Below are 14,327 nucleotides of genomic sequence, written 5' to 3' on the forward strand. Positions count from 1 at the left end.
TACGAGTAAGTCGGAGGAGAAGGCGTCAAACACGATCACTTAGCGTCTTGTCCCGGTATCCCGCGGGACGCCCTACGGCCAAGACTTTCTAGCTATCTCTCTCACGAAAACGAGTGACGATGAATGGGAGTGGGAAAAGGGAAGGTAGGGAAATCGAATTCTGGGCAAATGTCACTTGGACGGCTGATCTGCAACTGTGCATGTCTTGCGCTGGTCCATAGCAATACCACTATCCCGTACTAAAGGTATCCCCACTGAGAATGCCACGGTGTAGACACAGCACGCGTCACAGCGTTTAGGGGTGGGCGGTGATGAATCAAGAAAGACATCGCCGGGGAGGTGTGCTATGTAGCCTGTAGGGGAGGACGACAAGGCAGGTTTGACGAATCGACCAGCCAACCGCCCACGTTGTCGTCAAATGAGGTCGCGGCGGTGGACATGGCGATGTCTTGGCGATAATGCCCATCGCCATCACGATCAACAGGGGGCGGTGCTCTTTGGCTCTTGGACCTAGTCGATAGTTCAATACTCTGGTTGTATGCGCTCACACGTGTGCGCACTCATTTCCACAGAGAAACCTTCCCTCACTAGATGGGAACGGAAGAGAGGGTCTCGCCAAGAGGTGGTGTCCACGGCCGCGACGGGCAGGTAATAGCTGCGTGATGTGTGTGATGTGTGTGCTGGCTTGCCCATCACCGGTGTAGATGCAGACGGACGGACAATCGTTGTGGGTGATGGCCGGCGGCGGTGCATTGCACGGCAGTGGATGCAGCCGGACGGGCTGGACCCATAGCAGCAAGACGCTTATCGTCGACGGGCTTTTGTCATGCTGCTCGCGCGTTTCGAGGGACGCTTGGCGATTGCGGCGCAGATGCCAGGAGCCGGATCTCATCTTGCGAAAGGCGGTATCCGTCCGGTAGGCCGCAGATTTTTGATGGGGATTTTCCCTCGGCGGTAGATCATGTCACCCAATCTGGCCAAGACTCGCCCGTAGAGCAGAGTTCCCACCGGGTCCCGGGATGATGCGGACTGCTCTCACCGGCGCCCTATTGAAAGCCAAGTCAGCAAGCGATGCAAATCGACATGTTGCTGTAGCGTAGCATAGTTCACTTTCTTGCGTCTCCCCTTTGGCCTCTCCCGGCTGGGCGTTTTGAAATTGTGGTTTCCCAGCCTAGTGTTGAGCTAAACAACATAGAAAGCTGTGATGCATCACCTTGGCTTTCCTGAAGAGGAACCTCTTTGATTGGGTCGTGATGGGAGGCCTAGTAGAAACGTGGAAACGCCGCGCAATTAGTTTGGTGGGGGAGTATCCAGTAGGAGATGCAGAACGCCAAGTTGTTCGAGGCGGGAAGAGATGGGTTCAAACAGAGGGGACGGTTGCATCATCATTGAGGCTTCGTTCGCGATAGGACTGTGGGCACGTTCTTTGGATAAGGGACAAAAAAGCCAAGAGTTCACGAGAATAGAAACGGGCGGTGATGGGATTTTGTACGTTTAGCATTCTCGACGTAGCGTCTGCAGGTCCAACACAGAGCGGCAGTGAGCCTTTTCGTCCCAAATTCGCAGTTGTGTTGTTGGTCAACTGGCTGGCGGTGCTCCCGGCATCGTGTGGTGGTATTCTAGTCTAGCCTCTCACAACGAGTGCATAGGAAAGCCACCACCTTCTGTTTTTAAAGGGTCAGATATGATTTGCGGTCGCACGTACACACACATACACACATACGCAAAGCGAAGATCTGATGGCGGGTGGCTTAACGGAAGGACGGATGGACGGCCCAAGGGCCAAGACAGCCAGACCACGTTTTGTGGCGGCCGTCTGTGTGTGTGTGATTGCGACTGTCAGCATCGACCATCTTACTCAGTCATCCGCGATGTGGTCGAAGAGCTGATGACAATTCATTGAAATAGGCTCGAACGGCACGGGTTTTTGGAGATTCCAGGCGTCGATCAGTGGACGAGGGAGGGCACATCAGACCAAGACCTGTGACGACAGACTGCAGCGAGACAAAGTGAACCCAGCTTTGTTCTAGTCCTCATCAACAAAGCCGAAGAGGGCTGCTGCTGTCCACCACAATGCAACTGGGAAGACTGGAACCAGCAGCTCGGCCAAGCGACCACAGGGCCTGCGAGACAGCCCAACCCAAGCCATCAGCGACCGGGAGGCTACCTGAAGAGGCAATTAGGGGGAACAACGGGATGCACGGGACCCTCTTTTTTGACTTCTATTTCGACGGGTGGGACAGCCGAGCCGTCAACGGGAAGCGAAGGATGTGTGTAGATGTGTGTGAAAGACGGGATGTAGACGGTAAGAAACAGGGCGTGGGACTCTTGCTCAAGTGGCGGCGTCCCTGGTTCCTTATCGCAGTACCTGGTCGTTTTCTTCACATGTCCGGCCAGAGCGGTGTTTCGTCCCGGTGGGCACAGGTCCCCTGAACCGTCCATCGACGGCGCACGCAAGAGATCGTTACCACCGAAGAGAGGCCTTCTACGGGCTGAATGCTACGCCCCGGCGGCACTCTGGCGCAGTAGCTGTCTGTACTGTATCTTTTTCTGTGTTTTCCGACACATTATCGTGCCCAGCGCAAGTGGATCGAGGCCAGTGTTTGGTTGTGTGTTTTGCTGGCATGCTGCTGCTGCTGCTACTGCTGCGGCTACGCCTATCAATGGATACACGATGTGCGTCTTTGACGTCTTCTCAGCTGCAACCTGCCCGTCTGTCTCGCGGCTGCAATGTTGAAGCGTGCGTGCGTGCGCGTCGTCGTGGCAGGACGAGGCGGACAGTCTGAATCGACAGCCCGGATGAATGTATAGACGACATGGTGACAGCACACAGCGTACGCAGTAAAGACTGAAGATCCATGGGAACACGAACGAACGACTGGCTGAGCGCGGTCTTGGCGGCGTGCGCAGTTCATTACGAATATCTGCAAAAGACGTGAAGCCAAGGCCAGGAACACGAGCTGGCAGATATCCAATATTGTTGAGGCGCGGCTTGGCTCTTGTCTATCCTCTGCACGACCTGCCACGATGCCGGGGGGCGTGTGCAGGAACAGCATCAGCAACAGAGAGTCAAGAGTCAGCGATCCAGAGAAAATGCCATTCATTGCCTCATTCTCACCAGCGTGTTTCGAGGTCCAAGGCGGGTCCTCCCATCTCTTGGCGGCCAGAGCTCCGATCGTGAAACGAATGTCCCGACTCGGACAGCCGGGGGTCCCCCGTGCGCCTTTTGGCTCTCGCCTTTCCATACAGAGTGCGTCGGTCTGGCTGTTCTTCACACAGGCTTGACGAAGCAGCAGTGTGTGGCGTTGACACAGGCATACATCACACACACGGGAGGGAGGCAGCGGTCCGCAGCGTGCGTTAGTCGAGGCTAAGAGACAAGACACGCGCGCGCAGGCGCCTTTCCGCCAGGATCCGAAGTCTTTGATGTTCCTAGACCTGCTTCATCTTCTTCACCTTACACTAGCTCAGAACATCCTGCAGCAGGCCTCTACCCTTCTGTCGTATCTCGACGATTCGATCAGTCGCAGCGATGCAGAACAGAACCAGGCGCGCAGAGTGTTCCAGCCAGCCGCCTGAAGCAAGCTTTGAACAGGCATATGCATGGGCGGGCTATTAATATTTCCCGATTCATAACAATGACAGGGCCCTGCCTGCCCCTGCACCCCTGAAGCCCCGAACACTGAGCGTCCAGCAGCAGCAGCGTCACCCCCCATCACCATGACCGATTCTCAAATCCATGCAGTGCTCCGGCCTACCGTGCGTGGGTGATCGACGTCGAGATGGCCCCCATGGACCATTGTTCAGATAAGGAAGCCCAAAAGAATGAATGAAGGAAGGAAAATCTCTTCCCAGCACGGCCCTCTCGAGACCGCGAGGGATGCGCGGCCCTGGTGTCCCTGGCGGCCCCCCGATTGGCCTTTTGGACCGTCTCCTGTCTTGAAGTCTTCAACTTTCCTTGCCTTTCTTCCTCCTTGGCACATATTCACTTCTTGGCATCTTGGCACGGCTGCGCCCGAACTGCTGTCTTCGCCCAAGGCCGTGACGGTCTTGATCCAGGAGTACCCCTCGGGCCCCAAAATACCTCGCGGCTTGTATCACATCACACTGATGGGACTGCCCCTTGACACCGTCGTGAGGTCTCTCGCCCGCGGCCGTGTACAATCATTGCCGGAATCGTCACTATCGCGACCTTCTGGCCTGCAGATGCGTCTACACTCAGCAGCAAGCCCCGGTGGACTGAGACGGTAGACGCCCTCAACCTGCTCTTCAACCGCCATCTTGCTGCATCTTGCCTGCCATCGCGCCGCCGTCTGCCGGGGCCCAGAGACAGGCCGGGCCCCTGGCACGAGTATCCAAAAGCCCCCTTCCTCTTCTGGCGAACCGTCGTCGCCCAACTGGGTCACCCTGTGCAGGGCCGTGGGGGTATCTTCCTTGGGCCGCCACCCAAACGCCAGCCCGCCCACGTTCTTCCTTCTTCCCAAAGAGCCTCAACGGGTACGTAGCGCTGGGCAAGGCATGGCAGTCTTGGTATTCCTACAGCCATGTATTTCTGCCCACAGCCAACTCACGGCCTGCCGCCAAAGAGTCGACGTAACCATATGTTACCCGCTGTGCGCGGTATCGCCGCCGCATTGGATCTTCATATCAGTGGATCCCGTCCGCCCATCCCTCTCACACTACGCGGCTATCCAAAACTCTACAACCCTTGGTGTGTGTCTATGGTGTCGTGAAGCGGGTCTCCCGTCTTAACTTTTGCCTCAAGCCCAAATTTGGTATCTGAAGAGGCGCTGAGTGTTGCTGCTGTCTCGTACGCACAGAAGCTGGCTGACGCAACAGAGGGCCCTACATTCGTGCAAACGCCTGGGGAGGGGGAGGGAGTGCACACCTCACGCACCCACATCACCCATCCACGCAAGCAGTAGGAAGAACAGAGTTGGGAGGAAGAGAGACAAGGCTCCAGTCGGCTCCAGTCGGGCTCTCCACCCCCTCAAACAAGGGTGCCCAGAACCACACATCTCCATCTACCGGACCTGTCTCGTCTCATACGCACACACTTTGGTGTATTTTTGTTTTCCCTCTACGTCTCTCATCTTCACTCACAGACGGACTGGCTCCACCGGACTGATACCCCGTTTTGCTAACCAAGTCAAGTGTAGCTATTCTAAGAAGCCCTTGCTTAGTCTGATTTCCTCCCAAGACTTGGGACCTCTCGAGCCACCGAGATATATCATCCCGTCCAAGACCTAATTTCACAGACAACCCACCGGAGCTGGAATCCCCTTGTCAGCGACATCAAGTTCTTTTCTTCCGTTGTATTTCTGTTTGCATTTATCTTGCCTCCCCCGTCACCGTCATCGTCAACTTCTCTTTTCGTCATCTCTACCCGGTTTCTTTACATCTCACACCAACTCTCGACACTCACTCTCGAGCGAACGACTTATTCTCTGCGAGATTCGGCGTGCGTCTTTCAACCTGTTTCCTGCTTCGACCGGTCCGATTTGAAATCACACTGCGAGCGAGCATCCACCAACCGTAAAACAACAAAAAAACAACACCCTTAAAAACATCAACACATTTTCACACACAATGGATCGAAGGGATCCAGTCCACCCGGGCCAACACTCGGCCTGGACCGAATCAGAGGTGTCGACGCGCAAGAACTCAGCGGAGTGGCAAACATCAAGGCCAAACTCCCCCAAGCTGGCACCACTGGACCTGACATTCAACGACGAGAAGCGCGGCCATGGTAAGGAGAAGGATGAGGCTTATAGCAACTCAATCACACCGGTGGTCGAGAAGGGCGCCTCCCACGGCCACGGCGAGCATGGTCACATCGACATCAACGACCCCAACAGGCCACGGATGGCTTTCAAGGCTCGCCTGCACCACTTCACCTGGGCATGGTACACCCTCACGATGAGCACGGGCGGTCTCTCGCTGCTCATCTTCGCCCAGCCTCACCAGTTCCCCGGCCTGAGGCAAATAGGCACGGTCGTCTACGTTATCAACATCATCCTCTTCGTCCTTGTCTGCTCGGCCATGCTGGCGAGATTCTTCCTGTACCCCGGCGACATGAAGAAGTCGTTGACTCATGAGCGTGAGGGCTTCTTCTTCCCCACGTTCTTCCTCTCCATCGCGACGCTCATCACGAGTACAAACCGATACGCGATCCCCGAGAACGACGAGACCCTCGTCTGGGCCATCCAAGTCGCCTTCTGGGGCTATGTCATCGTCACCCTCATGTTGGCTATTGGCCAGTACAGCTTCGTCTTCGCCAGGCACAACTTCGGTCTGCAGACCATGATGCCCACGTGGATTCTTCCCATCTTCCCCATCATGCTTTCAGGCACCATCGCCTCCGTCATTGCCGATACTCAACCTGAGATCGCGGCTGTCCCCATCGTCGTCGCCGGTCTCACCTGCCAGGGTCTCGGTCTGTCCGTTGCCGTCCTCATGTACGCCCACATGGTCGGCCGCCTCATGTCCGCCGGCCTGCCCAACCGCGAGCACCGCCCCGGTCTGTTCATGAACGTGGGCCCGCCGGCTTTCACCGCCCTCGCCCTCATCGGCATGGCTAACGGACTCCCCAACAACCTCGACCCCGACCGTGATGGCATCCTTATCGATGTCGGCATCATCAGGACCATCGCCCTCATGAGCGCCATCTTCCTCTGGGCTCTCGCCGCCTGGTGGTTCGGCATCGCCATCATCGCGGTCGTCTCGTCCCCTCCTGTCTACTTCCACTTGGGATGGTGGGCCATGGTCTTCCCCAACACCGGCTTCACGCTCGCGACAATCACGATCGGCAACCAGCTGGGCAACGAAGCCGTTCTATGGTTCGCCACCGCCATGTCCCTCGTCCTCCTCGGCACCTACTTCTTCGTCCTCTACCACCACGTCAGAGCCGTCGTCATCCAAGACATCATGTACACCATGAGAGACGAGGACTACAACGACCACTAAATTCACACTGTATTCATCACATCTTTTTTCATCACTGGGAAAGGAGGAAACAGCGGTGGGAAGCGGTTTGTTTGGCTGGACAGCTCACCGAGCGTTCACCGAGGAGAAAAGAAAAAACACGAGGTTTGGAACGAAAAAAAGGTTACCAGGATAATCGCGGCACGGATCTACGGATGTGTGCCTGCGCAGTCGTGGGCCAGGGTGGCTCACTGTTCATGCTTCAAATGTTCATAGCGCCAGAACTGACTCTGGGAGGTTTTGCAAATTATTTCCGCTCTGGCCAAAAACGAGCGAGAGGCGGCGTCATTTTTAATCATGTGTGTGTTTATCTTTGGTTTTTTTTAGGGGCATATTCCAGCGTGGAACGAACAACAATAGCGCGCGCGCTCATATCAAGCGTAGTCTCATTTTTTTCAAAGAATGGATTCTCTTTTCCTTGAATACCCTTTACGGTCTTTACTCCCGTTTGTTCGATACTCATCTTTGTAACTTTTGCGCACGAGGCATTGGATCATCATCATTCATACCAATTTTGGGGCTTCTTTGATAGACTTTGGGCACACATAGACTGGGGGAGCGAGAGGTTTAGGGCTGGGCCAGATTGGACGGCTGAACAGGACACCTTTAGAGGAAACACTTGACGAACAAGAATGCAAGTCATCCCCGCTAAAACACTTTGCTCTGACCCCTTTTTGTCCCCCTCCCAGTGTGTGTGTGTGTGTGTGTTTTGTGTTTTGTGAAATTGTAAGCCAGAATCAGACCACGAAGAAGGTGGTCTTTGGCACCCGCTTAGTAACTAACACCTCGCCATACATCACACCATCGCAGTACGCTTCCCCGACGAAATGATACGTGTTCTCCTGCCTCGTAGTCGTCCCATCTCCGGACGGTCTCAGGACGTACGGGATCCGAGAACCGAGCAGTATCACCACCACATCGCCCGGACGTGCGTCGGCCGGGCCCATGCCCACGTAACCCTGCCGCCGCGTCGTGAAGGGACGTTTGCCCGTCATCTTGTCCATGTTTTCGCCGTACATGGCCTGGCCAGGGCTTCGAGCGAAAAATTCCTCGAGGCGCTCCTGCCGGTCTTCTGGCGTGAGCGTCTCGTACTCGGTAAGGATTGTCAAGACGCTTATGCAGTCTTCATAGTCGCTCTTGTCGGTCAAGTTGGCTATGTGGTACGTTCTTGTTGGGGTCCAATACAGGTCACCAACAGGCACTCGCCACACTGCTTCACTTTGCCTTCCGGGGCTTTCGTATACGCCATGCTGCAGGCTCTTTGCGGCTGATTTCTCGCAAAAGGCCTTGATCGTCTGGAGATGCGCCGCGCGAGCCGCGTGACCTGCTTCCCACTCCCATACCTCACCCGTCTCTTCGATTATGTCGACTGCATAACCGCATATCCCGAGCATAGACGAGCCGTCCGTGTACACGATCTCAACCGTGCTGTCTCCCGCCGCAGCCGTGAGGAACTTCTCCGCATCGTCGTAGATGGCCGTGAAGGAGCGAGTCAGTCCGGGTCGCCAATCCGGGACCCAGGACGGCAGGCCGTCAATGTCCTTTGGCATCTGCGAGAAGGAGAGGATCTCGACGCGACCTGCCTGGATGAGAGCGCGGGCTGTCTCGACGAAGGTGGGATGGCAGTCTGGGCGTTTGTAGTCCGGGGTAATGCCAAGGCGATCTGCGTCCACGGCGATGCTTAGGAGACCATAGATCCTGTCTCTGGGGAGGGTCGCCTGGGCGTTGCCGTCAATGTATGTCTTTCTAAGGAGGTGAAAGAGATCGTCTCCGGGCCCCGCGCCTTTGACGTAGTTGCGCTGTCTACGGCGGATGGCTGATAGGGGGCCAACACGGCGATCTTGAGCAGTGAGAAGGAGTTGGTGCTGTTGTCGAGGAAGCTCATTCTGCTCAGCAACTCTACCGAAGCAGTGGTCGAATACCATTCCAGCCAGAAAGAACAGGTCAACATCCACTACCTTTGAGCCGCACACAAACACTGTGTCGGGGCATAAGGCCTGCTCCTGAATGATCCATACTCGGCCAAACCAAAGCCTCTCATTCCAGGCTATGACGGCCTGAAGAAGGTTAGTGGCCATGGGCAAAGCTTTGGCAATCAGAGCCTGGAATCTCCTCGTCAGTTCATCCTCCGGGTTACGATTCTCCAGCAGAGGTCTTAGTAGCGGCAAGCGCTCTTTGTTGAAGTAACTCTCAATATCCAGCTCGCGCGCACCTCGCCCGATCTCCTCCCAACAATCCATGAGGGCGTCAGACTCGTCCTGCGCTGGCCCGAGCCACACGAGGACCTGCTGCGCTTTGCTGTAGATCTGCGTCATCAGCGGAACCTGGTCAGTCTTCTCCGCGGCATCGTCTTGGTTGATGCATATCTGATCGATCCAAAGCGTGACCTTCTCGTCTCTACTTCGAAGGTGTCGCAGAGCCGCATCGAGCGAGGCCGTGATGCCGAGGCGCGACCCTAAGATTTCGATGGTGTGCGTCTTGTCTGGGCGCCCCCAGCTGTACGAGAGTGCCTTGAATAGCCGCGGCGTGGCAACCGGGGTGCTGGAGATTTCGCACACGAGCGGGCTCGAGAAGTGGGCGTCGCTGTCGCCTTCGTCTGTTCGGATTGCAGCAGCAGATGCAGGTTCAGGTCCTATTCCTGAGGAGGGATAGAGTTCGAGAAGTCTGATGTGTGTCGATGCCGACGGCAGGATCGCCAGGTGGTCGTTGTAGCTGAAAGGGACAGGGGCATGCGGCTCCGGAAAAGACGGCACGGAAGACATGGTTGCCGTGTGCGCTGGGACCAGACTGCGCGGCTATTCGAGACAAGGAACGCCCATGCACGATTGTTTGATAGCGTTTAGGTGGCAAAGTCGTTCTTTTAAAGTACTCGAGGAATCCTGCCCCGGTAATGGGCTGGGGCTGGGTATCCTGGGCTTCCAGATTGGGTGCGGAGATGGAGACTATTGATGGCGCTACTGCAGCTGTCATGCATCATCAAGCAACTCCTGCGGGCCCGACTAGTTACGATATACATAGCCATGCCTTTGAATCTGTCACAGTAAACAATGCAAGAGATCCTTTCTTACGAACAGTTCACGGTTCTCGCCAAATGAAAGGTATCATTTTGTGGTTTATGTGGGTTGCAGTCTTCAGATCAAGACCGCATAACCCATAGACTGCAAACTCATGAATGGGACAAATCGTGCCAGGAAGTTGTCTCACTTGAAGAAAAGCGACAGTGATTCATACTCAATGGCGTATGAATCAATATGACTATGTGTTATCCATCTTGCCCAAGGCAGTAAAATGTTTGAATTTGAAGTGGAAGTGAACGTTAAGAAGACAATCTCACACATTTTCAACGACACTTAAGTGATAATAAAAAGTCTGGACCTATTTCCCTAGTATTAATACTTCATATAACGGAACCGGCTGCTTGAGTGTTTGAGTGTTTAATGTTAGAAGAGAAGAGAGGCCCGATTTTCCATACATCACAAGACTTAGTGAACGAAGTTCTAATTATTCAAGAGAACGGAGCAAGCCAGAGGCCCTGACGTAAAGCAAGAACATACTGGGACACCTTCTCTGCAATAGATATGACGTCAGTGACAAACAGTTCGGTTTCATAGTCTATCTAGCTTTGGAAAGTATGGAGAACTATCAAAGTCGCTTTTGTGTTAGCTGGTAGTTGCTGACGATAGACCATGATTCTCGTTATTGTGAGACATGGTAAGATCACCTCTCAGGTGGTTGTCACGGAAGCTACCCATTGGTTTACCTCAGAAACTATCTTACCTGCGGGAGCTTCCCGTCTGCCGTTCGACATTCGACATGGCATCTCGCCAGAGAGTCGGTGAATTAAGATCTACGTGCAACACCAGGAGTGATTCAAATAGCAGTCGACAGGAACAAACGATACGTGGACTCTGTGTCTACCCATTGTGAGAGGATATTTATCCGACATGTCCACTATTCAAGCCTTGATCGCTCTGTCTACTCGATGAAGGAGCTCTTTAGCACTGAAGCCCTCACAATTATCATTTGTGTTGCTCATGATTTCGATGCTCGATAGTCCCCATGTCTTGGAGGCAACGAAACCAAAATGTGGGAGACTTGAGAACTTCTAGCTCGATGAAAAGCATCGGATAGTCGTACGTTATGTGAGACAGACGGATCCAGACCCGTGCCAGGGTTCGCTTTAGGATGTGTGCCGCGGAGCTGAACCTCATGTTCCACGGAGCTGAATTTCGTGGCTGGCTCAAACACATTCATGAGTCTACCGGCATGAGACATGGGGAACGGTCCCCCGCAAAAGCTCAACGTGGTATAAATCACCTACATAAACCTATCGAGAACGACTGAATTATGTCTATGTTTGGCCAAAGGTTCATTTCACACTCGGTCAATTCTTCTGTCAACTGCTTCTCATCATCATGAATACCTCCAACAACGTGCATACGAACCCTTCTTATGGGGGATCGAGCTTCCACTGCCGTGTGGGGAAGCCGCTTCTGTCGCCAAAGCCAACGAAGTCATGGGGGTATCCAACTCCAGGCGTACAATCTCCAACGGCGGCTATGGTCATGACCAAGGACTATTTCATTGAGTATGTAGAAACTGATCGAAACAATGACACAGAATGCCGATGGATGTTGTTTCAGCAATAACAAGTTCGACGGGATTCTCGACGATGGTGCATACGACTACGTCGTCGTCGGCTCGGGCTGTACTGCTCTGGCTTTCATCCAGGAGGCGCTCACGATTAACCCGCACGCACGTATTCTTTGCCTGGAGCGAGGAGGTTTGTGATTACTCCCGACAACTTTACAAGTTCTCATGCTGAACAATGGTAGAATTCTGGCTTCCTGCGCATTTCCAAAATCTTCCTCTCCCATTCAAGACGGTGCTGGGTGGGCCATCAGAGACCTTCCCATGGACGCTGTCCAAGAAGACTTTCAGCGATCCACTGCTCAAATACTGCCATGGATCTTGCCCCTTCTTCGGGGGAAGATCACTGTTCTGGTCGGCTTGGTCTCCTCAACCTAAGGTCGAGGACATGCGGGCCTTTCCAAAAAGTATGATCAATTCAACCAAAGAGCCAGAATTCTGGGACCATGCCAGAGACCTCCTTCACGTTACGAGCGCCGACAAGATTGGAGATTCCGTATATTCGGGTCTTCAGCGAGAAATTGACCAGAGATTGAAGGACCGCCTACGAGAGGTCAAGACCGCCGAATACAGCGAGCCTGCTCAGCTTGCAGTCGGTCGAGCCTCGGTCACCTCCAACCTCCGATTCAACAAGTTTTCTACGCCAGCGCCGTTGATGAAAATCTACGAGGAGCAAAAGTCCAAGAATGCGGCGTCTCTCGACATTCTTCTGAATTGCACTGTCAAAACGCTTGGCGCGGTGGACGATGATGGAGGCCATGTCCATGCAATCGAAACCACTCGAGGAACGATCACATGGCAAGGCGACAATACGAAAGTGATTCTGTGTGCGGGCGTAAGCAACTCAAGCCGATGCTGGTCCGCGTTCTGAGCTTGAGCTAACACTTGTTCAAAGGCTTTCCCTGCTGCCACCATACTCCTCAATAGCTTCTCGGAATGTCGCAAAACCGTCGGCAAGCGTGTGTCGGGCCATTTCTTGACGCACATTGTTGCGCGAGCACCGCTATCTGCATTCGAATGGCATCCCGTGGGCAGCAAGCCTAAGGATCGCAGGCTGGAGATCGCTGCCCACTATCTGGCCGGCAAGGATTCGACCAGCGGACAGCAGTATCATGTTCAGATTACAGCCATCCAGAGTCCGCACCCGAAAGAGGATGCAGAAGATGCGGCTCGCGAATGCCCGGATTATGCTGCTGCCGCTACTTACGAGCAGCTGTCACACTCAACGGAGCATGTCGTCATTGTGTGTGCCACTCTCGGCGAGTTTTCCGAGCTCAACGAGGAGAACTGGTTTAAGATGGACCCTAGCAACCCGGATGTGACTACGAACATGAAGCTGCAATACACCCTCACCAAGTCCGACCGACAGCTTTGGGATACTATGGATGAAGCGACCTACCAAACAATTGAGCAGATGGCCGCCACGGTTGGGTCCGAACCGCCCTCTGAGGGTCTCGAGTACTGGCATATCGACGAACATGAGCCCAGCAAAGGATCGTGGAAGCCGGCTCATCCGAAACAATCAGAGATCCGATTCCCAGGCATTGTTCATGAGACGAGCACCGCTTTCGTAGGACCAGCCTCGGAAGGCGGTTCGGTCAATCCAGACTACAGCGTCCATGGTGTTCCAAATGTGTTTCTTACTGGCGGTGCTCTGTTCCCGACCGCAGGTAGTTGGAACCCGACCTTGACGATGTGTGGGTTTGCTCAGGATCTGGCGAGGCAGCTGGAGAAGGGACGCCACTAAAATTGGCATCAAGAGGCTAAGATGGCTCAAAATTGTTTGTAGTCTTCAAGAGAAACTACCGTGAATGAAATTGGAGGGTTTGAATCATGTTCTAAGCCACATGGTATGGAGGACGTGAGCTCATTATGAGGAGTCAGTCCCACATCGAAATGGCGAGACCCTGAATTCCCCGCGACGAATCCCTGCAACTTGGCTTGCATGCCGCGTGGATACCGCACCCGTAGGTAGCCACACCAAGATGGATATTCTGTGGGCCATGGCATTTTAGTGAGTCCAACCAGCAGCCTCAGTGACACATTGTCGGAACGAGCTCAGGTGAGGACACGAGGACGGTTGAGTTGAATGATGATGGGTGGGCGATGAGGGGGTGGTTTGTGACCATGCATAAAAAGGGATTAGGGAAAATTGTGCAACATGCAATGATATGAATGCAGTCTGCTTTATGAACAAAAGTCATCGGCAGCAGGGCATGTCACTGTAGGATGCAAAACCCAGCGACAGCTCACAGCAGTGACAGACCACAGTGACGGCAGTGACAGGCGGCGGAGCGACTCGTCCCTGAACAAAGCTGAAAATGCCATGTTTTGAAAGATGGAGCTTTGGCCCCACTGCGGACACAGCTCCGTGATGTCTGATTCGGCAATCTGAGCTGCTAGCGCGAGCATGAAAAAAATTCAGACTGGCCCCGGTGGATTGGCCGATTAACGAGATTAGTCATCCGCCCAGGTTCACGCTTGCTTTTTCTCTTGTTTGTCACCACCAACCACCAGCAAAAATTCAGCAGGCCCTGTTTTTTTTTTTTTTTTCTTCTTCCTGGTTGCTGCTGTTGCTTCCTCGCCCATCGCCAGGTTCTTCCCTCACACCGCCCTGCGGATGTTCGTCACCATCTTCATCCTCTCCCGGGAATCTCGGACGGTATAGGAAACCACCCGCCATCTGGATAGGC

The 14,327-nt window shown here is 54.1% G+C and overlaps 3 protein-coding genes across 3 annotated transcripts; 2 read left to right on the forward strand and 1 right to left on the reverse strand.

Annotated features, from left to right (window-relative positions):
* Window positions 1–5,589: 5,589 nt before the first annotated feature.
* On the forward strand, window positions 5,590–6,966 carry mae1-2 (Malic acid transport protein; the record flags this gene model as incomplete). Its single annotated transcript, XM_036637326.1, has 1 exon — window positions 5,590–6,966. The coding sequence occupies one exon, from the start codon at window positions 5,590–5,592 to the stop codon at window positions 6,964–6,966; it is 1,377 nt and encodes a 458-aa protein (XP_036497385.1).
* Window positions 6,967–7,721: 755 nt separating this feature from the next.
* On the reverse strand, window positions 7,722–9,746 carry CGCS363_v005478 (Heterokaryon incompatibility protein 6, OR allele; the record flags this gene model as incomplete). The annotated part of the gene is made up of 1 exon (XM_036637327.1): window positions 7,722–9,746. One exon carries the CDS (start codon window positions 9,744–9,746, stop codon window positions 7,722–7,724), a length of 2,025 nt encoding a protein of 674 aa, XP_036497378.1.
* Window positions 9,747–11,399: 1,653 nt separating this feature from the next.
* CGCS363_v005479 (uncharacterized protein) lies at window positions 11,400–13,381 on the forward strand (the record flags this gene model as incomplete). Its single annotated transcript, XM_036637328.1, has 4 exons — window positions 11,400–11,572; window positions 11,628–11,767; window positions 11,820–12,469; window positions 12,530–13,381. 4 exons carry the CDS (start codon window positions 11,400–11,402, stop codon window positions 13,379–13,381), a joined length of 1,815 nt encoding a protein of 604 aa, XP_036497379.1.
* Window positions 13,382–14,327: the final 946 nt, after the last annotated feature.

Source organism: Colletotrichum siamense (genome assembly GCF_013390195.1).
Source record: "Colletotrichum siamense strain Cg363 chromosome Unknown KSG_Cg363_contig03, whole genome shotgun sequence".
In the NCBI taxonomy this organism is placed as follows: Eukaryota; Fungi; Ascomycota; class Sordariomycetes; order Glomerellales; family Glomerellaceae; genus Colletotrichum; species Colletotrichum siamense.